The sequence below is a fragment of the Aotus nancymaae genome, unplaced genomic scaffold, assembly GCF_030222135.1.
Source record: "Aotus nancymaae isolate 86718 unplaced genomic scaffold, 86718_ANA_hifiasm-v0.15.2.pri h1tg000025l, whole genome shotgun sequence".
Classification (NCBI taxonomy): Eukaryota; Metazoa; Chordata; class Mammalia; order Primates; family Aotidae; genus Aotus; species Aotus nancymaae.
Genome location: NW_026988438.1, coordinates 40,074,625 through 40,101,807, shown reverse-complemented (window position 1 = coordinate 40,101,807; position 27,183 = coordinate 40,074,625). Strand labels below are relative to the sequence as shown.

The 27,183-nt window shown below is 35.2% G+C and overlaps 1 protein-coding gene across 1 annotated transcript in view; it reads right to left on the bottom strand.

Moving 5' to 3' along the window:
- Window positions 1-2,338: 2,338 nt before the first annotated feature.
- Window positions 2,339-27,183, bottom strand: part of MACC1 (MET transcriptional regulator MACC1) — a 79,901-nt gene continuing 55,056 nt past the window's right edge. Inside the window, exons 2-5 of the mRNA XM_012437627.2 lie at window positions 22,898-23,020; window positions 19,109-21,150; window positions 15,084-15,272; window positions 2,339-2,844 (exon numbers count right to left, since the gene is read on the bottom strand). Of these exons, the coding sequence (XP_012293050.2) occupies window positions 2,632-2,844; window positions 15,084-15,272; window positions 19,109-21,150; window positions 22,898-23,012 (2,559 nt within the window). The 5' untranslated portion in view covers window positions 23,013-23,020 and the 3' untranslated portion in view covers window positions 2,339-2,631. The remainder of the gene's footprint in view (window positions 2,845-15,083; window positions 15,273-19,108; window positions 21,151-22,897; window positions 23,021-27,183) is intronic.

Genomic DNA, 27,183 nt, shown 5'->3' with positions numbered 1-27,183 from the left:
ATTATTGTCAATCACAATCCTAATACATGATGCAGTATAAACCTGAAATTATTTATTTAATCTTACTACACTAATCAGCTAACAAGATCTCTGTCTTCTCAGATCTTGGAGCCTGGGAAAACCCAGTTACTAATTCCCTAATATCCCTTCCCAAAATTCTCTGGTTGGCTGACATGTTAATAAGATTCCAAGAATGATTCTTAAGAAAGCAAAATCACCATGAAAAATGATTATGCTGAAAGTAAAAACTGCGATGTTTTTCCTTCTCCCATAATTTATTTTCAATTAAAATAAATTCTGTCCTTGAATGTGTATACATAACTCTTTGGTCAGGCTGTGTTTCCTTATCATCAAATATAAATATTGAAAGCCCTAAAGATTGTTCTTAAACCCCCAATTTGAATTACCATTGCCAGCATACCAAATACCCTAGGGTGGGTGTATTAAAAGCTCTAAGAAGATTCTGCTTTTCCTTTCTAGCCAAATGCACATCTTTTATTCAGGTTCCCAAAACAAAATCCTTATTCAGCTTACCCACATTTCTTTGAGGCTGTGTCTTTTCTTTCTAAATTCTAGCAGCCTTAATGTCCCTAATGTGGCCTCTTCTTGCTCCATCCTCATCTCATTCTTGAATCTTTTATCCTTTCACTACTTCACTCCTGCTTCCTGCACCTCTTCAGCTCCCATCCATCTGAGAGCTTCAGTGCTTTGTGGGATCACCCCTTAAACTCCATCACACCAGAGAAAATGCCTTCTCTTCTATCAAGTTCATTATTTCTTTCCAAGCAGAAATTTACCTGACTCACCCCCACTTCCAGTTTCATATGATGGCATCTCTATGCTTACATCTCATAGCATCACAACCTCTCCATTGCAACTGTTATTATGCATGCCATTGTATATTTAACAGTGCCATTTAAAAAATTATCTATCACTTAGCACTACTAAAGTCAGAGTTCATGTTTTTTCCATTAATCTCGGGCATCTATATGCCTGCCAAAAAATAGACACATATACTCTACCTATTAACTGAATGACAATAAATGAATGACTGTCCAAATACACACATAAACACTGGCTGGCAACCAGAGGATTGAACAGATGAGAAAGCACAGAACATCTCTTTGTGAACTCTGCCAGCCATTAGTATTTATACTGGCCCGGGGTCCTATAGAATTTTTGTGTTCCAAAACTTTTATAAAACACCGTGGTGGCCTTGCACAGTGGCTCACGCCTGTAATCCCAACACTTTGGGAAGCAGAGGTGTGTGGATCACAAGGTCAGGAATTTGAGACCATCTTGACCAACATGGTAAAATCCTGTCTCTACTAAAAATACAAAAATTAGCTGGGTGTGGCAGTGCATGCTTGTAATCCCAGTTACTCAGGAGGCTGAAGCAGGGAAATCACTTGAACCCAGGAGGTGGAGGTTGCAGTGAGCTGAGATTACTCCATTGTACTCTAGCCTGGCGACAGAGCTATACTCAGTCTCAAAAAAAACCACACAAAACACTTTGGTACACATACACACACATATGTGTTTGCATGAGCATGCCAACATAAAGATAAATCACTGTGGTACACACACACACACACACACACACACACACACACACGTTTGCAGGAGCATGTCGACATAAAGATGTCAGTGGTTTTGTTGGTTAAGACTGCTGTACTCAGCGGTGATAAATCAAGTTTCTGGTGGTGGTTGTTTTCAATAACTCACATTATTCAAAATCCCTGAGAGCTAAAGAACTATTTTAGATTATAATCCTGCAGTCCCAAGTTAGGCAGGATTAGCAAGGTCCCAAGATGGTGAAGGAAGCTGATGAAAACTCTAGGTCCATGCATGCAGACAACAGATTTCTGATAAGTCATATTTTCCTTCTGGCAGCCTTTCAAGAGATGATGAAAAGAAGTAACAAGTCTCAATTAAAATGAAATGATGACTGTTTCCCTGTAAGTCTTAACGTGTATTTTTTTTTTTTTTTACTATTCTTTTTATGCAGTATGATTTTTAAAAAAGAAATAGAAACAGGTTTTTCAAGAAGAAAACTGACTTTGCACTGGCTATGTAGCCTCAGACATTCTCTCCAGTCCTTAGTTTCTCCACGCGAAAAATAGAGGTGATGCTGGCTATCCCCACTGATGAATTGAGGAGGGGAGGTCTGGAAAGCATGCAGCCGTGACTGGCCACAGGGTGTGTGCTTGCTTCTCTTTCTACCTGCTTCCTGGGAACACTGCCCGGTTCATGTTGATAGCCTCCAGTTTATCCAGGTATCTGTGTGATGTAATTATTCAAACAGCTTTAACTTAGGAAACTAAACATAACACTGAAATAGAGAGAGGGCATTTTTCTTTTATCTTTCCTTTATAAGAACAAAGCAACCTAATATTTGTATTTGAAACATACACAAAAATACATATTTGAGGATAAAACCCATCTTGGTTATCATATTAGGCCGTGCTTTCATCAGAAAAAAAGTTGTTTTTGAACATGAAGAAAATTAATATAATGCCTTTCTGAGATTCTTTCTTAGACACACACACACACACACACACACACACATACACACACACAGCATTACATTTTCACCTATTTCCCCTCCCATCAGAAACACACCCTTTATTTCTATACTTCCTCAGAAGTGGAGAATGCAGTTACTCTCAAAACCTCTAAGGAATTTACTAGTATTAAAGCTCCAGTTAATTCTCTCCAGTGTTTGGTCACAGGGTTTTTCATTCTGTCCAAAGCTGATTGAAGGTCTTGTAACATGTCTCTGTGGTTATTTCCATAGTGAGCACTCCAGGTATAGAGAAAATCATAGGCAGGTTTCCACATCATCTATAAAGAAAAAAAATAGACTAGAGTAGTGTGGAAGTTGAGATGAGAGGAAAATAGACTTTTTAAAAAAAAGATGTAAAAAGCCTCTTAAGACTTAAAAGAAAATGAAATACCAATTATACATGGACTTATTTGATATCATAGAAAATATGGTTTAATAACTACCAAGTTTCCTGTTATATCCCTGTGTTTTTAAAACTAGAGATTTTTAAAATAATAACTACAAGTGGGGGCTTATTTCCCTTGATTCATCATCTATACATTGCTGTTGCCTTAATGTGAGTATAAAATTCCTTGCATAGTTTGTGGATGATAATAAATGTTATTGAGATAACCTTTTTACTATTTGAGAGACTTTTAAGGTTAAAGTAATAATTTTTATTGTTACACCTCTCTGTGGTGGGTTTTATGACACCAAATATCATATAAGGAGCTAAACAGCATATTTAACATTTTAAATCATTTTACTTGATCAAGTCTATAAACTAGCAAAAATGTAGTTTCATAATCAAGTCAAAATGAAAGCAAGATATAGCTCTCTAATTTAAAATATTTCTTTAATTATACATTTTATAACCTAAAGAAAAACCAATATTCAATGCTGCTTCTTTTTGCTGTTCCTAAGCACCTACCCATACCAATGATGTCATTGTTTCCATAGAAATAAATGTACGTCAAAGAGAAACTTCACATACAAGCAGGTATGTAATGGTAACCAAGGCAACCAGGCTAGGGAGAGAATAGAGACAAAGGCAAACAAGACAAATTGTAGAGTACACACACACACACACACACACACACACACACACCTCACACAAACAACAGCTTAAAATAAATTTTCTCTTTGAAAACAACAAAATGAATCCCACATTTATAATTGGAATATTTGAAAAATAAACTTTATTATTTACTTATATTGGAGGGGTTTGCTGAACTAATTTGGTTATGATTCTATCAACTGCAAAATGTAGGAATATAGACTCTGAGCTAAACATTGTGCAGAATGCCCTTTTAAAGCAGAACCTCCGTCACAGTTTAGTAATACCACACGAACTAATGCCTTGACATATAACTTTCACCATCCTTCAATATTCTCATATAGCCTAATTTTAAAGTTAAAAGACTTAAAGACCTAAATAAGGAGTTCCATTATGTTTTTATTCAATCCACATAAAAGGTTCTAAGGATAATTTGATGTTATTTGTCCAAATTGGCATTCCTGGGAAGCCATAAACACCTATTTTCTTGTCTCTCTTGACAAAGCTTAATTTTTGCAAGGTAGAGAATAAAAGACAATTATCAAAGTTATACCATATCAGTATATGATGCAGCAGCAAAAATCATCTCAGATTTTTGTATATAAGTTTTACCCTCACCAACTGCACCAACAATTTTATCTTCTATGATTGATAGAATGTGAATGACTTATCCTCTCATCTATATTTCTGAAGATTTGCATTGAAACCAAACTTTTCAAAGTACAATTGCTACCACTTTCTCAACAATGGAATATCAGTTGAGATATAATAATAGAACCTTTCTGTCAAACTCAATCTTGGTTGTCACTGCTCAATTGCAAAGAATCACTAAACAAATAGATTATTCTGTAGTGAGTATATTCTGTCTGTAAAATCTCTGAGTCAAAGATTCTACCTTGAATTCACTTAAAAGTCCCTGATGATCAACTAACTGGTTCAAGTTGTCATGTATTTTTTAAAATAATGGTGTTTATAGCTAAAGGCTTCTAAGACCGTTCTAAGTCTCTTAGTGACCAAGTCTGATAAATGATATATTTGAAGATATTTTATGATAAACAACAACTTAAAACATTTCTGTAAAAAGGGGATGGCATAGAATAGCATAAAGCATCGCAGAAAACAGACATCTCAAGAATTATAAATGGGTAGTTTTAGGATTGTCCACTACCCTACAGATTCAAATACTTACATAGACCACAGAAGCAGCCCAAATGGTCCCACCTACTTTCATGGGTAGAAAAGCTCTGTATCTATCCCCTGTCTTGCTGTAGCACTGTGAATTGCTATGTATAGAAAAGTCCTTAGGCACACTCACTGAAGAAGCAGCTTCTCCATGCTGTTGAGGGCAGGAAATACCCCAGGTGATGCAAAAAATAGAAACTACAGATTCAGGAAAGGTCTGATGACACATCTACTCACACACTTACGCAGAACACCACATGACGTCCTCACATTTAGCAATTTGTACTAACAACAGAGTAATGCCAACAGCTCTTTCAAATCAGAGAAATTTGGGTACATTACTGAGTTGTAGGCCCTAATTAAGACTTTTGAAGGTGTAAAGACTTTCCAAGTATCTCCTGAATTTGTCTGAAATGCAAGCGGGAATATTGCCCTAAACCGATTTGAGATTCCCCAGAGCATAAACCATAATCTGGCTAGAAATGGGTACAAAAGCATTGGGCTGAAAACAACAGGGTGTTGCTAAACTTTATGATCTACTCTAAAATATGAGCGTATTTTGCATTCCATTTTTCTTCCTCATTGCAGCAAATTAAACTTGAATGTTCATTTAGTACAAAATTTCATCTTCTATTTACAAAATCATTGGTAGCTCTCAACAATGATGATAGAGAAACACTTTTATAACACAAATACAAGGAAAATATTTGATATTATCATTTTTCATTAACTAATTATTTCACTTATCAAATCAAGGTTTATTGAGTACGTTCTACTACAATAAAGTTTGTTACAGTAAGAAATGAAATGATGAATATTGCATGACTCTTGCTTTTAGAAGTTTCCAGCATAGGAAGGAGATAGATACTTGCACAAACACTGGCAAAATGGGTAAAATAGATAGGATGTAATCATAACAGAAAAACTCAAAAATTACTTGCATATTTTAAATCCATGTGAGGAAAACATGATTGTTCCACTAACTGAGAGGCATGATGCCATAAAGGAAAGAAAGATAGGTTTGGGTGTCAGAGTCCTGTGTTTACATCTGAGCTCTGTTGCCTATTTGAGAGGTCAGTTTGATAAACTAATCAAGTTATCCCAGCTTTGGATTTTTTTAATCTGTGAAATGTGGATAATGATTCCCGAGTTTTGTGTTCAAAGTACCTCATGAAGTACTGGCATGTAGTTTGCATTTAATGCTTTTTAATAGGACAGGAATGAAAGTACTTATTTTTTGGGCAAGGGCAAGCTAAGGAGCTTATTTTCTGCCCTACTAAGCATCAAGCAAAAGGGAGGGTATCTGATAAAAAATTAAAATTGGAATGGGGAGATGACCTTGAGAGGACAGAAAAGGGTTTAACATCACTTGTGCTACAGGCATGGTGAAACACATGAGAGTAGAAAAAAATGCCAAGAAAGAGAATAAAGGGATGCAAAATTTATTTCTCAACTAAGTCAGTGATTAGTGGCTACAAGAAAGAAATAAAAGTAATAAAAGGTTGGGGAGAAGCTGGAGTCAAAGAGAAAGAAAGTGAATTACATGCTTCCTCTTGCAAAAGCCAAGAAGTATAATAACATCCCAAGGAGGACACGCACTGGCTTGCTGGAGCCAGCTCACACAAGCTCCCTCGTATCCTCCCAACTCCATGTTCAGTGACATCACAATGGCAGGTTACAATGATGTATGATCGGAATAGTTACACTAAGAAAATTAACAAAAGCTATAAGTTAGGGTCTTTCCCTTTGCAGGGCGGGTTGTTTAACATATGCCAGTGTGACACTAAGGACTCCCCTTTTCTCTTACCTCCACTGCTACCTGTAACATCAACAAGGTGGGAACATAAATAAAAACTTGGCAAATCCAGGATTTTGGAAATTAGCAGGCCTTTGGTAACTTGGAGAAGGCAGTTTAAAGAGAATAGTAGGGGGCATACAACAGGTACGAGCAGGTATAAAAGAAATGGGAGACACAGAACAAATGGGTGACATCTCAAATTTAAGTGTCAAAGGAAGAGAGAGAGAAACAGAACAAGCAGCAGTAGAAAATAGAGGTATTTAAAAAAATTTTTGAGTCTTTAAAATGTAATATTTTATGATGGCAAGGAGATTTGGTTTTGAATCTTAACTTTGCCATATGGATAATTTAAGGTTAATGAGAATTAAAGAGGTAGCATATGTAAAGCACCCAAGAAGAAAGGTTAACTTCCTTGGCAGAAACATAAATACGAAAGGATGTTAAAATCATTATGAAGTTAGGGCACAAAATTAGAGGGGCAAGTATCATGAGGAATTGAGAAGAAATGTATGTACTTAATACACTGGTAAAAAATATTAAATTTGGGGAACTATGTTTTCCCTTAATAAGTAAATCTCTGCCAGGTGATTCTATTTGAGCTTTGCTATAACAAAACCTGATTAATAGGCTGGGTTTCATCAATAGAGTAAATAGGACAATCAGTTGTTTGTTTGTCCTTTGTGGAATAGATATATGAACATTTGGACACAAGTCCTAAAGATGCTTTTTTTCTCTGCATTTCTTATTATCTCATTTCATTCTAGTTTTCTTACAAAGTAAATATATGTTATCCAAGGAAGAGACATAAGAGGTAATTTGTGTACATTATTATGCCCTAAAATACCTACCCAGTAAGGTCACGTAAGTTTCTACATTTTGTAATAAATTACAAAGAAAATGAAGTCATCTTTTCTGGAAATGTTTGAAAGAATAAAATGGGTAGAATAAATAATTTTCTTTCCGGGCTGACCTAAGTTTAATCCTCCAAAGGCTAGAAGGAGTTGCAGACAGTCAAGATCTCAGACAGCCAGATTTATGTTGTCTTGTATCTATTCTGCGTTTTAAAAATAGTTCTTCCTCTCTTGCTCAATGTTACAATTAAGAAAAGATATGCAGAAACTCTGCACTTGTGTTCAAGAAATCCAAAGGAATGCATGCTCCTGAGGGTTTGCCTTTCAGTTGTTAAATTATTCTTAACCTCATAAATTCTCTCAGCCTTTTCGTTTCTATCACAAATCTTTAATACATAGACTGCATTCTTACATCTCTATTCTTAGATTTTTAATGGTAACTTCATGATGTTGTAGTTTCATTCTTGAATAGGAAGCATGAGGCTGATAAAAGCACATAGTTGTTCTTTTCATCGATGTGTTTTCTCCTTATAAAAAGTACAGCAGCATAAGTACTTAACATATGAAGTTGAGCAGTTTTCCAAAGTTCCAGCTTTTGTGTGGAAGGAGTGTGTCTTAGGTTATCTTTTCAGTGTTAGAAGACAAAGTAAGAAGTAATGGAGCAATAAAAAGCAATAAGTGGGATACCAAAAGAAATGAAATAGGAATAAAAACAAAAAACATATAGTTTTCCAGATTTAGAATGCTTATTCCCAGAAGCCAATAAGACTCATTAGATAATGCACTAGATAATGAAAAGCAACAGGAATAAAAGAAATTCAGATTTGAGCCTAGCAGTCTATGTCTTTTTTTTAGCTTATAAAACATGAACAGCATAAAGAATGGAATTGGTTTTAACTACTTTTGGATAATTACATTTTGCCACATGAAAGGATTAATCATCCACTGACTTTTCTCATAAACTTACAGGAACAACATTTCATTTTCAGTACCATCAGCTGAAGAAGTATTAAGGCAAGTTTGCCTTCTTAATGATTATTACATGTGTTCTATTCTCAGTACATCATTTACAACATTCAGGTAAGCTTTATCATCACCTATAATTAGTAAGTCCATAAATATTTTTGAAGGTAAGATTGCTGTTGTCTTCAGAAGAGAAGAGAGGCTAACATCAGAGGGCCCCTATGTCCTCACGAGGGAGATGCTGCTTGGTTAAAACTTGATATGAGATTCTGTTAAAAAAGGCTGGTTGGGGACAACTAGCTAAGTTTGGGTGAGAATAACCACTTGGAATTTCAGTGGGTAAGCATGAGCCAGAGGAAGATAGAGGACCTATTTCTTGCTAGTTAGTGCATCTGCTTAAACAGTCAAACACTGTAGGAAAACCTGCTGTAAAGCCATTCTTATCAATTCCTAGTTGGGAGGATTACTCATTGACTCCTTATCATCACTGCCACCCACACCCCTGCCAAAAACATATATTCATGGAGACAACTAAACATCAGAGTTTAAAGAAACTGGACTTCTCCAATTTAATTTTTTAGTGTAAACATTAAAACAAATGAGAAAAATATAGTGTCGAGAGCTCTGGATTTAGAGGCACACATCTTGGTTTCAATCTAGACTCTTGCTTTACTAGCTCCAGGATCTTAGGTAAGCTATAAACTTTCTTCAGGCCCTTGCTTTGCCCTTCTAGCAAGTAAGAAAAAAAGGTGTACCCAATGCCATAAAAGCATTGCTAAGTATACAAAGGAATGGATGTAAATATTTCCAGCATACACTAAGTACTCAATTAAGGCTAATTCTAGTTGAGTTTAAAGTTAAGTAACAAAATCACAGTCAACTATCCAGGAAAAGAACCCAGGTAACCTAGCTATAATCCAGGGCCATTTTACTAAAGTATTGCCACAACTTTATTTCATTATTAAGCAGTTCTAACAAAGGCTGATTTAAGTCTTACACATAGCTGGATTTTGGTTTTCTGAAATTTCTTATTGTTTATGTTCCCTAGTACTAAAGCTTGAAAAAGAAAACCTAAAACCAAAGTTAAACAGTGTCTTTAAAGCCATTTTAAATGTTCTTAATAATGTTTAACTTAATATGCTTGTTATTTCTATTTGATTTTCAGTGTACATTATAAAATTAAATTAAAGATCATAGAAATACAGTGTGTTACCCCAAATATTTCCCTGTGCTATCTTTATTTTATTACCTCATTCCCCAGAAAATGGAATATCTTTTTGAAATGAAAGGTTGTAACATGTATAAAATTGTACAAACTATTATGGTAATCTAAATAACATCACTGTGCCAAATCTCCAGTTCAAACAATGAAGATTTGAGATATCATTCTATATACACTTTACAACTGGTATATGAATTTCCATATAATACTTTTCCCTTCTAAGAAATTATAAATATATTTCTCACCGCAAAAGAACAGCAAACAGAAGAATTAAGTACCAAGGCTAGAACTGAACCAGGCCCCGATAACGAACTTGATAATTCAACATCCCTGTATTACAGCAGAATCCAGAAGTTGCCACGTAAGCCAGAAAACCATATAGTCCACGGAAATTTCCTTTAACTTTTGCAAGAGAGTTTCCAAGGAAAATTAAATGTTGTTAAGCCCAAAAGAAAGAAGTTTATCAGCCAAGACGTTTTCTCATTTTTTTCCATGCATTGCTATTCTGCCAGTTTCTCAGACAAAAAACCTTGAAATCATGGCTAACTTTTTCCTTACATTCTTCCTATAGACACTCTCAGTCATATTACTGAAAAAACACTGTATTTTATTCTATCTTCCAAAAATCACTAAATGTTACACAGTTGTCAAATTCAGCTTTTCCTCTTCCTCTTCATTAATAAATATGTATTTATTGATTATAATATGCAAAACATTGTCCCAAATATTACACATTTAATATCGCATTCGATCTTCTAAACATCCAATGAGTAAGATTGTATTATTCTCCTTACTTTACAGACACACAAAATAGATTCCCAGGAAAGTAATTTGCCCAAGACTTTAGGGCTAATAGATGGTAGAGGTGGAACAGAAGTCCAAAAAGGAATCTTAACCTCTATGCTCTAGTAGTCATTGAAGACTCTCCTCCACTGATACCAACATATGTACCTGACCACATCACCCAGTAATTATTAAGATAAAATCTCCCCTCCAGGCCACATCTTCTCAGTAGTCTCTAGAGCTCACCGATATTTAGAAGCACTGAAATCTACTTCTATTCTTCTCTGATTACTCAAAGGCCACCCATCCTTCAAAGCTAGGCTGTATCTCCTAATTGCTTCTCACCACTTTGATATTTTTTAAATAAGTTAATTTTGAAAGGGCTTATCATTAGTATAATATAGTGGTTAGGACTTCATATAAGACAAAGTGAAGTCAGATCTAAGTACTTGCAGTTAATAACCATGTAACTTGAAAAACTACACAAATATATTCACCCTTCAGTTTGTGTAAATGTAAAAAGCAGATGGCTACAATGTCTTCCTTACAAAGTGTATTAAAATAATAGAGATACTGTAAAGAAAATACTCATAATGACTAGTTGACAATGAACACCTGGTAAGTTAAAACTATTGCCATTGCCATCTAATCATATACTTTAAAGAAGTATTATAATGCAAATATTAACATTTTATCCCAATTGCCAGGCCAAAATAAAACTTGGCTTTTAAGAGGAAAATAATCATTTTTCGTGTTTTTTTTATGGCTCCTAAACCAATGTTCAGAACTGACAGACCCAGAATAAGTGTTAAGTATATGTATGAATTAAATACTGAAGGCTAGGACACAGATATAAGATATTAAACAAGTGGAAAAAAATTCCATGTGGAATCTTTCATTCACTTATAGAAAATAAATAAAACTGCTGGAAAATCCACAACTTTCCCATTTTTAATCTAGACTTGTAACAAAGTACTTTGAACTCTCCAGCAACCAGTCAGAAAATGAGGAGTAACAGGTTGTGACTACAAGATATGAAAGAAAATGAGATCTATGTTGATCTATGGTGACTACAAAAAGACTGAAAATACATCTTCCCAATTATGACTCTCTACAGATGAGTAGTTTCTGAGATGAAAAAAGTTATCATTAGGAACATTGACTTCACTGGCTTCCACTGGTTGAGTGGCCTATTCTGGCAGGTCAGATAAAAAACTATTCTCAACAGAACTATTAGTGCCTGTGGTTGAGGTAGAGCCCAGTGGGCAAAGGTAGTTTAAGAAAGGAAGTGAGGCCAGCGCAGTGGGTCACGCCTATAATCTCAGCAATTTAGGAGGCTGAGGCACGTGGATCACCTAAAGTCAGGAGTTCAAGACCAGCCTGGCCAACATGGTGAAACCCTGTCTCTACTAAAAGTAAAAAAATCAGCCACGTGTGGTGGCATGCGCCTGTAATCCCAGCTACTCAGCAGGCTTAGGTAGAAGAATCGCTTGAACCTGGGAGGTGGAGTTTGCAGAGAACCGAGGTTATCCCATTGCACTCCAGCCTGGGTGACAGAGCCAGACTCAGTCTCCAAGGAAAAAAAAAAAAAGAATGGAAATGAAACTTTAGTGTCTTTGGCAAATATGTGTCCTTATTAAACAAGATAAAAATGGCATAATCTATATTGTTAAGCAAGGGTGCTGATGAGGGAGTCATAGAAAGATTATTATAACTTGTGGTATCCATCCCTAGAAGGTTAAATGAAGAGCACCCAATTTAGGCTGGTGAATTTCTTATCACTGAATCCCCAGCATATCCCCTTGTCAAATCCAACTTGTAAAAAGTGAGCTATTTTTGTAATATTCTATTGGTTTATTTTTTTAAAAATTAAAGCTCTAAATATATTCAGAAAACTCCAATAAGTTTTCACTAACTTTTGTGGAAAAACCTTGGCAATAGTGACATCTTTGTAGAGCATAACTGTATTTTCTCTGAAAGAAATAGTCTGAAAAACACATTTTGCTTATAATCAGATCCAAACTTTACAGTTTTGCTTTTATGTAGCAATTACCATGTCATTAGAGAAGATGAGTAATATTTCTTGAAATTTAACTTGAGGAGGTGGTTAATTTAAAAAGTGACACTCTCAAAAGTTTCCAAACAGAAGCTTTTTCTTTAACTTAGAAAAAATAAGAAACGGTTAAGGTATTCAGAAAATCTGACAAATATAGTATTAATATACTTCATTCTTTAAGCAGCTTGAGGCTTGGTAAATATTTAATATTGAGGCAAATTTTGATAGAATGATGGCTAGTTTACATGGGTTGAAAAAAGAAAAATAAAAAATAAAATGAGTTGCTTAACCCTGATTGCACCTTCTGACTCTGCAGCTTGGTCACCGTATTAAACAGTGATGGACAGAGTGTAATGGTTAAAGTCATGAACTCTGAAGTCAAACGTATGTGCTCTAATCATGGTTCCATGACTTTCCAGCTGTGTATGTTTAAGCAAGTTACTAATCCTCTCTGTAATCTTAGATATTAGTGTCTGCCCCATAAGTTTTTGTGGAAAGGATTAAATTAATTGCTGTAATATTTTCAGAACAGTACCTGTCACAAAGTCAGGGCCAGAAAACTCTCCACAAGATACAATAAAAATAGAACAAAGGGAAGAGAAAGCAGTTAAAGGAGAAAAAGTAAGTGAAAGCCCAGCTGCAGGCATTGCCACACATAGAGGGCAATTTTTGGAGTGTGTGCTCTCTGAGGAAATGAGATACAGGAAAAAAGGCAGCCCAGCAACTGCTAGACTCAATTATCTCCCTGCCTCAATGCACTTCCCTCCCTCCACACCCACTACCCAGAACTAATAACAGTGTGTTTTGAAATCAACTACTTGACTCGTAAATTGATCATATTTAAGAATCTCCTCTTAAAGAGAAAAATTATACAGCTATTTCTTAGGAGGCTGGAAATTAGCATATAGTTACCCATTAGATAAGTGACCTCATAGGTAAGATTCCTGTAGATTATTTGGAATGACCTTAGGCCAATACACCGTGGATTTTTCTAAGTATTTAATAACATGAATCAGAGAGATGACTATTAGAATTAATCACAATAAGTTGAACTATCATAGACACCTAGGGGCTTTCCTTTCTGCTTCTGAGTGTTTATCAGCCTCAGGCAAAGACTTAGTCATTTATGATTTGGGCTGTGCACAAGTAAATAATGGAAAAGTAGGTGGTTTGCAGGCCTCCATCAAGATTTAGGGGAAGACAAACTATAAACAACCACAATTAGAGAGAAGCCAGATGCTTACGGAGGCTGACATAATAAATAACTCTGATAAATAACTCTCAACAAAACTCTTTCACAACAGAATCTTATTAGGAAAAAAAGGTCCGGCTTTCAATTAGGTAACTTTTTAATCAGTTAACTGAAATGTCCTAATCAGAAGAGCATATCCTTCATAATATTTTTTTCCTTCTTAAAGGCTTCCTATCTTTCATCTCATTCTGTAAACACGTGAGTCCATTTTGTATACTGCACCGAATGCTATATTATGCTTATTTACAGGCTATAATGCCTGTCTAAATTTATGGAGATAAATGTAGTCTCTGAGGGGAAAGATATTCTCAGTCCCTGGTTGCTCCTGGCTAAAGAGTCTTATTTTAGAGAAGTCGTGGCTGGAGAGCCAGTCTGCAGGAACTCAGAAACCAGTGTGCTGACACTTCCACTGCAGCTGCTGGAATTCAGCTGACTTGTATTCATTCTACTTTTCACGCAAAGGTGGCTTTGCCCTGTTCACCCAACTGGAATGGTTGCATCAATGTAAGAAAATTTTCTCCACAAATGAATACCCAGCTGTATGCCAAAAACAAAGTGGAGAAAATAGCTTCTGCCCTCATCGAATCATCTCTAATAAGAGAGATAATATTTCCTAAAAAAATGCTTATATTCATTTGAGAGAAAGATACAGAATATTTTACATGTGCCCCTCACTGGAATGTTTTTATTTAATTCAATAAAAATGGACTCACAGTTCTTTATGGTAATCTGGAGAAAATACTTATTTGACTCGTGTCTAACAGCATGCATTCGTTTTGATAAAAACAATATTTTCATGGTAAATATTTACTTTGTGCTAAGTGCTGTCATTCTGCAATTGATGTCTGTAGTTACTGCAGGCAACATTGTGAAGGAGATAATGAAGGTCTTAGGTCTCTATCTCTCATCACCAGTGGCTCTACATCCACTTTCTTAATGCTTCTTGTCACTGAGCATTAGTTATCGCAAGTGACTAAGTCTATGCCTGAGGCCTATAAATGCATATTATTTTCCTCTGTTGCCCTGACTTGATCCTGTCTCCTACCTTCAAAATTTACCTGTTTTAGACTCGAGTTCCTATAGCCCTGCCCACTTACTGGCCCAATTTGATCAATTAATTCATTGATCAGAGGCCATCATAATATGAAATCTAAAAGAAGAAACATTAACATTTTAAAGTCTTCCAATGCCTTTTATAAAGTCTGTGTGTGTATATTTCAGATAGTATTGATGAGTTACCTGGGCAGTGATTTAGTTAGTGGATCAGCTTGGACATTTCCCCATTGAATCCATGAATGTGGTATGGGTTTGATTACATTAGTGTTACTTGGTCTGCAACTTCTCACTATTGAATTAGACAAACAAAAATCTTACCTCAACAGCAACATCTCCAGCATTTCCTCGATGAGGAATTTCATATGCCTCTATTTGTTGCTTTGTGAGTTGTGCTAACTTTTCAGCTAGTTCCCTCCAGCCTTTTCCAAGCTTGACAGCTGAAGTCAGAACAGCAGCTTCTTGGGTGAGACGTGCTGCTAATCCTTGGCAATCCATTTTCAGAAGAGCCTGCAGCCACAATTACGTGTCACAATTAAAAGCAACTAACTTGGGCTTTTTTCTCTATAACTTGGAGTTTTTATTACATATTCTAGAAATGAGAGTCCTTTTCTTCACTACACATATAATTGAGCTTTCTAAAGCTCAAGAAGTTGATCTACATTTAAGCAAATTCTACAAGCAAACTACAGTGGACATAACTAAGCCAGAGTTAGGGGAGATTTAGAACTAATTCAGCGGCTAATTATAGGATCTTGGATAAACCACTTAACTAATGTGCATCTTGGCATCTTTAATTGTGAAAACAGGAAGTTAAATTACATACTTCCAACATTACTCTGAAGTTCCAGTAGTCTATAATTTATCAATCTATGGTTGATTATTTACTCAAGAGAAATAATGCCTTGCTCTACCAGAGGATTGGCTACAAGAATTTCTCTAAAGTGTGTGGGACTGGTGGTAAATATTATTCTACTTTCACCAAAATATGACTTAACACTTCCCAGAATCATGCCTGGTGCTTAAAAAAAAAAGAGACACTCCTTCAACTTTGAACAAAGCTATTGATGTTTATAAGTTTAAATATATATATAAACTTATTAAAAATACTCTCCCTCGTCACCAATATAATGGTGTTAAACATAAACTATGAGGTATTAAAGACAAAACATTTAGTCTTCTACAATGCAAAATAGAAAACCATCAGACTCTCAGCTAACCATGCAGGTTTCAAACAAGTCTACAAGTTTGTACTTTGCCTTGAGTACCATTTTTAAAATATGGAATTATATCTATATTTCTTCTTTGTTCAAATGAGCAAATACAGTAGTTCCTCTTTATCCAGGAAACATTTCAAGACCGCCCAGTGGGTGCCTGAAACTGCAGATAGTGCCAAATTTTATATACACTGTGCTTTTTCCTATACATACACACCTGGAAAAGTTTAATTTGTAAATTAGGCACAGTAAGAGATTAACAAAAATAACTAATAATAAAATATAACAATTATAGTTATATACTCTAAAAGTTATGTGAATGTGGCCCCTCTCTCTCAAAATACCTTATTGCACTGTTCTTACCTATTTGTAAATCATGGTTAATGGTAGGTAACCAGAACCACAGAAAGTGAAACTGTGGATAAGAGGGAACTACGGTAAGCATGCTTGGTAGTCCCTCATTATTTAATGGCACTTTGGAGCCTTATCTAGCAATATGAAACAATAAGTAAAAATGAGTAAGAAAGTAAGGCAACTATTAAAGTTGATAACATGTTCATTTCTCTGGAAGTATGCAATTAGAAAGACTACCCATGGATTTGATACATAAACGGATCCATACCTTGATACTGAAGAGTTATAGCCTCAGTGAGAAACAATACTGAGCCAGCAGGCCTGTGAAAGCACTTTTAGGAAACTGTGGAGTGGGGTTACCACTTTATATTCCAGTTTCTTGTTTTAGGGAAAAGATCTGTGCTTGGAGTCACAAAACATGAGTTTAAAACTTAGCTCCACATAGTATAAGTCTTTAGATGCATCATACAGTATCTCAGTATCTCTTGAATGATTTTTAAAATGGATATAGTGTTAATTCCACTTTGTCTAAACCTCCATAATCATTGTGAAAATCAAATTGGATGCTGAAGTGCTTTAGAGACTGTCAAGTATATAAGGACAGCCAGTGTCAACGTTGAGAGATCACTAAAGGGTTTGGATCCCACAATCTTTTTCAGCTTATCATGTCTCTTCCTGCCACACCAAATTAATATACAATCCGAGAAAAATGTATATTTATTATGCAAATAAAGTTTCAAGAGACAACTCTATAACCCATGCTCCATCACCTGCCAGTCAGAGAACCAGGCCTGAGCCCTTTCATACAGAAATCCTGACACCTCCACTAAGATTTAGAAACTCCCCACTTGAATGGACTCTCTACTGGATTGTTTAGTTAGCCACTCGAGGCACTCTGATAATTAACATACCCCAAAGAGTACAGGTATGATCAGGCTTGAACTTTTAGACCATTTGGTCATTACAACTTTTTGAGGCCACTAAAAGAACAAAAGAAATTGATTTTCTAATTCAAGTCTTTGCAGGTGAATATTGAACATAAGCTATGAGAGTTAATGAGCTATTACAAAATGCATATGCAGTTTCCACCAGGTAGAGCAGCGTCTGCAATTCAGTCTCTAATAGTTCTGAATGGCTCAGGTGAGATAAGAATGCAGCACACCATAAAAAATCTATCAACTTAGCAAGTGGGTATTGGAGCTTTTGAATTTCAACTCCTGTAAGAATCACTGTAGAATCATAAAAAATATTGAAAGAGATAATGTTATATATACTTATTTATTATATGAATGAATCATTGTCAATGCCATGGATTAAATTTTTTCTCCAAATACTTTCTATTTCTTTTGCATCTTGATTAAAACTTTGCTCCTTTGCATGAACCTGCCTATATAATTTTATTTACCTTCTACTGGGCACCAGCCTTTCACAATTATAGAGCTATTTAATACATACACCTACATATATACAGTACTTACACAAACATTTTTATACACACACACATTACTTTGTTTCATGAAGGCATAGTGGCTTTAAGCATGATTTTGGAGGCAAAAAATATTCAATCCCATCTATAAGAATAGGCAACTGTAGGACCTGGGCAAATTGCCTCACTTCCAAAGACTTGATTTCCTCCATCTATAAGGCGAAGACACTAACTATATTACCCCATAGAGTTATTATTAATGGCTAAATGAGATAAGGTATATAAAGTGTTCAGCACAGTGACAAATACACAGGAAGCACTAGAGAAGTATTAACAATCACTATTATTTTTACACTCATCTTTTAACCATTTTTAGAAATATGCTCTTGATTTTTTTTATTTTTATAAAAGTTTGAATTTCTACTTTAAAGATAAAAAGTACTTTGTAATTCTCCACTGAGCCTTCCACTGGGTTGACTACTACGCTAAAGAATTTGACCCTAAGAGTCCTATTAAAACATGAGGATTAAGATGAGAATTACTAACATCATTGTTTGGACTGTAGTGCATTGCATACATCAGGATATTAAATTGCTAAAATGAAGGACATCGATAATACATTTATAAAAGAAAAAGCCAGGTGTGGTGGCTTATGGCTGTAATTTCAGCACTTTGGGAGGCCAAGGTGGGAAGATCGCTTGAGGCCAGGAGTTCAAGAGCATCTTGGGTGACATAGTGAGACCTCCATTCCTAAAAAAAAAAAAAAATAGCCAGGCATGGTGGCACATGCTTATAGTCTGTTACTTGGGTAGCTGCAGCTGAGCCCTGGAGGTTGAAACTGCAGTAAGTCATGATCATGCCACTACACTTCAGACTGGGTGACAGAGCCAGACTTTGTCTCAAAACAAACAAACAAATAAACAAAAAAACCCACACACTGAAAAGTAGATCTCTAACAAACAATGGTCAAGTTAGTCTTCTTTAATTTCTTTAGTTTGCTCTTATCTACTTTCATGTTATGGAGCCTCTCTGGTACGTTAACAGCTGTCTAGATATTTGAAAAGTCGTATCTGAACTGTTAAGCCTAGTACAAACAGTAAGTACCTTTAATTTTCTTTTAAAATATGATTTTCAGAGGCCTCTTTCTTGGAGAAATCACAATTGAATCTCAAATTTAAGAAACCAGTTTTACGATCATGTAGGAAAAACTATATTTGCTATAACGTGTCTTCAATGTATTTAAGACTGTTGAATTTTTAAATATTTCTCCTCTCACGTGTGGTTATAAATATCATCAAGTTAATAAAATTCTCTATAGCAATTCATTACTATGATCAAGCAATACTCACCACAATAAGTTCATACAGAAACTTCCTCGTATTTCTATCTGTGTGGCAATCTTCCTTTAACTTCTTTATAACATAAGAAACTTTTTCTGATTCTTTGTCTACTTGGATTTGATCAAAATCTTCCAGTGACAGATGTGAGTAACCCAGGACATCAGCTAAAACTTTCCAGTCATAAACTTTCTCTGACACCAAGGTCAATACAACTGAATAGATATAAGTCAGTTTTTTCAAAGGCAGGGCAATTTGTTCAAGAAGATTTCTGGTTGTAAAGACACCATCTGATGTAAACATTACTTGCTCCTTTGGAATCACCTTGACATTTTTGCAGTGTACAAGTCCAATCTTACCTCTGAGGACTCCCACATACCACTCTTTCACTTTGGACTGCCCAATAGCTTTTACCTTCCCCTCCCTGAGGAGAGCTATCGAGTCCCCTTTGAAATATTCAAGTAAGTAGTCAATCTTGCTTTGTCTTAGCACGGCTTTCAGGGTTACCCCATACTTGGTAAAGTTCAATGTTTTATCTTGAAATGTGGGATATTTAACAAGCATTTTTGGTAATAAAGGAGCAGACTTGATTTCCTCCTTCTTCTCCAAATAGCTTGGCAGATTAGAGAGCCTTTTTAGGTTTCGGGCTGGATCAGGGGTAGTGACAGAGAACTGCGCAACTGTTTCACCACTGAGAGACTCCACCTGAACACAAAAAACAAACAAGTGCATTTCTCTGTGCTCAGCTAAAGAAAATAAAAATTGTTGACGAACTACTTCACCTGCTTCCAACTGCTTTTGTTTAATTTCTTTTCTTTCTCTTTCTGTCTTTACTTTAAAATCAGAATCACAGGAAAAAACAGAAATGCTTAAATCTTGTGGCTTGTCAAGTAAAAATGAATGCTTCCCCCAGAGCTGAAATACAGCTGGAGATACGTTTTTTCCACCCCGCTTAATATCAGAAATTGTAAGCTTTCCTGGCATATAACTGTGTCCACAAACTGTGAAAACAACAGTAAAACTGGGATGGATATATTTGGGTCCATAAATTCCAATTGAGGTGGTTTTGTGGATATAATCCCAAATGGTGGCAGTTGGTGACTGAAGAGCTTTAGCTTGTGCAGCAACCACTAGATACATCACCTGACTCAAGTCGATTAGCTTGACTTGGATGGTGTCTTTGTAAATATAGCAGTTGTTTAACACTTTAAAAGGGCCTTCTTTATCCAAGCTGTGTAAGCAAACCATTTCTGTCATGACTTGGCTGAAAGGATCCTTTCTCACTTTAGCCCCAATTTTCATCTCCAGCAAAAGGGCCTCCATTGTATTGAGGTTGCCTAACATGATTTCCAACAGTGGACTGACAGTGCATGAAAGATCATGGTTAAGCATTTGTGGCGGATCAAGGAAAGCCCTTAGAGACACTTCTTGGAATTCTCCCACAGCCACATGACCTTGGGGCACATGAACAGTGATGTCTGATTCAGGTAGTTGTATCGACCCTCCTTGATGGTTTACTTTACAAGCTACGGTGATCTCTGCAAGTTGTGTTTGGGCCCATCCAGGGCTCTGACTAATTGTATTCAAATCAAGGCAGGAGCGGGCCAGCTGGCGTTGACTTAACCAAGCCATTTTATAAGCTTCTCGGTCATTTTTAAGCCATTCTAAGTCTTGTAGTAGGATCTGGTCAGAGTTATGTATATTCTGATGGGCATATGCTGTATCGTCTAAAATGCCCAGAAGTTCTGAAACACTTTTAGATCTTCCAGATTTTCTTGAGGAAGACTTCCTAAGTAACTGATGCACATCAAGTTCATCACCTGAGGAATCAAAAGAATTTTCATTTTCTATTTCTCTAAAGAAAAGAAAAGGATCTTCCTTTAAGATGGAAATATTATTTCTCTTTCCATTATTTCTTAGCTGAGATATATCATCCAAAAATGGATTAGAAGCAGACAGTTCATTCCAGAATGGATTTGTAACTTTGGAACCATTATTATCATGAAGGGTGAAAGCATCTGGCCAATTGTGAAGCAAGCCTGAGTCCTGGCATCCTTGTTATTTAAAGAAAAACAAAGCAAAACAAAGATAAAGTGGCATTCTGAGTTATAATCAAGATTAATTTTTCTCATAGCTTAAAAATTCAGGACTTACTTTCATTTTTCTTTCTGATCTCTAGTCTACTAGCTAACACAGAAACTGTGTCAAATTTGGTCAAATTTGTATGTAACAAGAAAAGAATATTTTCTCTACCAGGTTATTTTTTGAACATATGTAATGTTATTTTAAGATATCACAATTTATAAACTAAACAAGTAAATATTTAATACGATGTAATAATATTTTTAACACATTTTCTTGAAAATGAATTAGACTAGCATGTGCTTGTACTTTATTATTTAATGTATCGTGCTTATAAAAGCAAATTTCTAGTCAAGTAGAATAATCCATATTTTTCTAAACATTGAATAGTTGGTCTCATTACATCCAAAATATTAACTTAATGTTTTCCTTTTCAGAAAATATTCAATATGTAGAAAATATCAAATACATCTGTCAACATTTAAAATAATTTTTAAAACAACATGCTAAATTAGAAAGTCATTAATTTATTAGATAATTCTGAAATAACTTTGTATTGATAAATGTTAATAACATTGAAATTTTTCAGGAAAATGAATTCATAAAATGAACATTGAAAAATTAGACCACCATGTATTTTATCAAACAAAGGAATTCATTGCACTCAAGCTTTCAATGACAAATAACAATTTTACCACTAGAAATTGAAGCATTATTACTTTGGAAAGTAAGTGTCTTAAGAATTCGTAGCATGAAATATTTACATTTCTATTATAAGAATTTTTAGATATCCCACAACATTGAAGCCATTTTTGTGTGTATAGAGCAACTCATACTTGGTCATTTCTTAGTAAATAATTGTAAAGACTCTGTGGACTTTGTGAAGCTAGTGCTGCTTTTAGAGACAGGCTGAATTTTCAGTTCTATTGAAAAAAGAATTTAAGCCAACTGTCAGAATTTTTTTGGTTTAATATATATAGAACTATTATCTTGATAGGAATGTTTTTAAGTCTTATATGCTAAAAAATTAGAAGATGCAGGCCAGGCATGGTGGCTCATGTCTGTAATCCCAGCACTTTGGGAGGCTGAGGCAGGCAGATCACAAGGTCAGGAGTTCGAGACTAACCTGACCAAGATGGTGAAACTCTGTTTCTACTAAAAATACACATTAGCCAGGCTGAGGCAAGAGAATCACTTAAACCCAGGAGGCGGAAACTGCAGTGAGCCAAGATCGTGCCACTGCACTCCAGCCTGGGTGACAAAGCAAGACTCCTTCTCGAGGAAAAAAAAAAATTAGAAGATGCATTTTGAAAAATAAAGGTGACATTTCTGTTACATTCACATTTTTCTCTAATACAGTTGCCACTAACTCTCTTTAAACTCACTTTTCCTCTGAGAATCGGGTCAGCTTTTTGATGCACCATGAAGATTTCCTAGGTTGATCAACTTTCAGAGAGACTTTTTAACCCCCAAATTCATTATAGTTATGGCATATAACCCTCATTTATTAGCAATGTTTTTGTTTTTATAATAGCTACCATAATCCGTTGGCTGTGCTATTTTATTTTGCACATCTTTTTAACAATTCATATGATAAAAACAAGATTTTATAATTCTTTTATCTTCCAAAGTATTTTCAGTGGTAGATCTCCAACAGTTATTGGTGATGAATTTCATGTACTTACATGGACAAATCACAACAGTTATACATTTCTGTACCTGTAATATTGCAACTTTCTGAGAGTTTTCCAGCTTCCATGTCAGCCAAATTTCCTTCAGACCTACTTTGTGTAATTCCTCCTGACCAAAAATGTTTTCTTTCACTGATTAACATTTTTCCACCTATAAAGTAAATAGATCCATATTTTTTGTAAGCATGCATATACATGTTGGCAGAGAAAATAAACTGGAAGACATCATACATATTTCTATAAAGAATTGCATGTGAAAATCCTCTGTATAAATAATCTTCTACTCCTGGTAGGATACTGGACTAGATATACTAAACTATGTATTATCACTCCACTAAAAAATGCTCAATAAAATGCAATAAATAAATAAATAAATAAAAATGCTTAGATTTGGATTAATACCAATAACCAAATCTGGAAATGCATTACTGATCCCATATAAAGTAATTAATGAGAATCCCAAGGATAACAAAAAAATAGTAAATTGAAAACTCAGTAAATAAACGATTCCAGTTGGGTGATTGGAGGACTAAATATCACAAACTAAAAATTCTCCCCTAAATCATTGTATACATTCAATGCAGTTCCAAGAAAAATTGCACGTAATTCATTTGTGTATTTGTTACTTCTTTTTGAATTTTTAAAATTTTATTTATTTCCTAGTAGGTAAATTCATATATATTTATTGCATACAGTGTATTGTTTTGAAGCATATTGTGTTTAACAACATATACAGCAACAATAACTTTGTAAGCTATTTTAATATTTATATGGAAAAGCAAAGAGCTAATATTCAAGATAATTCAGAAGAAAAGCACTACAGAAGTAATATGCACTACCTATCAGATATCAGCATTTATTTTAAATAGGTCCTAAGACAACATGGAAGTAGAACACAAATAGATGAAAGATATAGAATAGATATTCCAGAACCAGACCTATCCTTATATGAAGGATTGGTATATGGCACAGGTGGTCATGCAGAGTGGTGTGGAAATGGTAGATTATTCATTAAACAGTGATGTTGCCATTGGTTGTGCATGCTAAAAAAAAAATTACATTGATCACTATCTCATTCTGTGAACAAAAAATAAATGCCAAAGGATTAATAAACCCAAAAGTGAAAAAAAACTTTAAAATTTTAAAGATAGTCCAGAGATTGCCTTTATGCTTTCTGGGAAAGAGAATTTCTTAAGGTGCACACATTTATGCAATATGCATATCCTATTTTTAGGATATGCATAAAACCGCACCTTATAATGAAACATCCTATATATCAAAAGACATCATTTACCATTAGTTAAAAACACAATGCAAAACTGGGATAATTTATTTTTATTGCATATGACTGAAAAAGGAAAAAATAATTGGATTCTGAAATATATCAAAGATTCCCACAAATCAATAAACAAAACAACACTATAGAATTTTTTTTTTTAATTCTCTGAACAAACATTTCTCAAAAACTGGAAACACAAATGGCCCCTAGATATATGGAAATATGATCAATCTCATTGGTAAATAGGAAAATGCAAAATGAAACCCCATGAAACACAATTTTCACCTTCCAAATTTGCGAACGTTTTAGTCTAGCAACACCAATTATTGACAAATATGTGCAACAAAGGGAAAGACTCTATACTTGTAGTGGAAGTGTCAGTATGTGCAACCAGCTGGAAGTTAATCTGGCATTGTGTGGGAAATATGTTTACAGCTTAGTACCCAACAATTCCAATCCTAGATATTTGTTCTAGTAAGAACTCTGCAAATGTGCCTCAAAGAGATACACAGGAATGTTCATTATATTATCAAAAAAAAAACAAACCTGAAATCCCTAGGATATTCCCCAGAATATCTTTTGCCATATGAGTGGATAAATAAATTGTGGCATTTTAATGCTATGAAGTATACAACTATTGAAACAGATGAATCACAACTAAAAGTATGAACATATACTAGTAGTCAGCATATCATGCCTGGGACTCAGTCTTCTTTACATATATAATTTCTCTTTAGCCCACAACAACACTAAAAAATAGGTATTTTAAATATGACTTTCAGAGTCTTAGCAACAGAATATAACTAAACCACAATGTCAAACATCAAGTCAGCCACTGACCAGAAGAAATTACTTGTTCATGTTATAGCTACTGCATGCAGCCCATAACTCACGATGCCACATACACTATGTCAGACTCAAGGTTCCCAACGTAACTTCTGAGGCTGTCCCACCTTCCAGTTCACATTTCCTTTATTTATTTATTTATTTAGAGACAGAGTCTCACTATGTCGCCCAGGTTGGAGTACAGTGGCATGATCTCAGTTCACTGTAAACTCTGCTTCCTGGGTTCAAGTGATTCTCATGCCTGAGCCTCTGGAGTAGCTGGGATTACAGGTAACCACCACCAGTCCTGGCTAATGTTTGTATTTTCAGTAGCGATAGGGTTTCACCATGTTAGCCATGCTGGTCTCAAACTCCTGACCTCAGGTGATTCACCCACCTCAGCCTCCCAAAGTGCTGTGATTACAGGCGTGAGCCACCACACCCAGACCAGTTACTTCAGACCTTACTTTGTGTTCTCCTTTGTGTGTGTTGACCACATCTCCTTCATCTGTGACCCCCTCCTTCTTTTTTATTAGACTGTTCTTTCAAGTTCCTTACTTTTTTTTTCAAGTAGTTTATTTTATTTTTTAAAGAAACCAAAAGTCTTTTCTGGTATATAAACATGAAAGAAAAAATTAAAACAAGATGGAAAAGAGGGAAAAGGAATAAAAGAAAAAAAAAAAGAAAAAAGAGGGAAGCATGTGTTTCCAGACATGATAATGAAATAAATCCAAAAATCATCTCATAAGGTGGCATGCCTTAAAAAAATCCAATGTTGCAATAGCAATTTTTTTCTCTGATTGGGGAAACTACATTGAAAAAAATGGGTAAAAAGTTGAATTATGCAATATTCAAATTGCACTAAAACCTCAAATTTCCTGGCAGATCTTCCAAATGCTATGGTTGATTTTACCAAATATGATGTCCAAAATTAAAAGTTTTTAGCACAGTATGAGTAGCCAAAATTTTGAGGTAGAAAAACTGAGCTCGAGTTCCTCAACAAAATGTAACACACTAACTTAAAATTAGGAACAAATGTCTAAATGGAAAAATATTTTCAAAAAGACAAAATATATTTAAAAAGAAAATCAACTTAGTAAACTAACTAAGCTCTTTCATTTTTTGTGAAGAAAGAGCAAAATGAACGATATATACTGAGGATTCCTTTGAGGCAAATAACCGTTAATATGAAAAATAGTTACAACCAAATGGAATGTAGGTAGATGTCCTTAACCACATAAAAACCAACGATGCCTTATGCAGCTATGACCTTGAAGGATCATAACCTCTCAGAAACAAGGGCACTAAGTGGTCATCAGCTGAGATTCTTTGTGGATTATCCTTATTCTCCAGTCACCCAGGCAGATCTTCACTGTCCTTCAGAGTAGTTGTTCCAAATCTCAGTGGCACCAGGATCACTTGGAAGGCTTAATCAAACAACCCTTTGGAACCACCCCAATGTTTCTAATCCAGAAGGTCTGGGACTGTGCACAAGAATTTTATTTCTAACAAAACTGTCAGATGGTACTGATGCTGTGGTTCAGTTCTAGGGTGCACATGTTGAGAACCACACTCTGAAAGCTCCTTCCCTAGCCAAATGGTTTCCCTAGCCACTCTCACTATCCCCAACAAATCTTCTCTCTCATAATCTTTCTCTACACACACACATCCCTCACAATACTATCCTAAATCTAATTTTTTTCTATGAATCCAAGGAGAAGTGGTACAGGGGGGAAAATGTCCTTGACTAGAAAAACAAAGATCCGCCCTGTCGATGGCAGTGCTTGTTTACACGGGCGCAAATCACACCAGCCACGTTTAGCATTTCCCTGGGTTTTCTTCCAGTTAAACCCCATACTCGATGACAACTGCTGTCCAAAACAGGATTTTTTTTTTTTAACATTTTCTAGAGAAGCATGAGTCAGTTTTTGTCGGAATGAGTAAATGAGAATAGAGCACTCTAGTATTTATTTAATTAGGGACATGGTTTTTCAATATGCCTTTTAAAAACACTTAGGCTGATTTTGCATGATCCATTACTTTTTCCTTAAAAAATCAACAAACAAAGTTTTGTCCTTGATTCGTTTTACTGTTTAAACTAGACCCTAAGAAACTACAAACATTTACCAAATGTACAACTTAGTAAAAGATGTCAGAAGATATTTTTTGTGAGGGTAAGGGGCAGGGAGCAATGCAGTGTTTGGAATAAG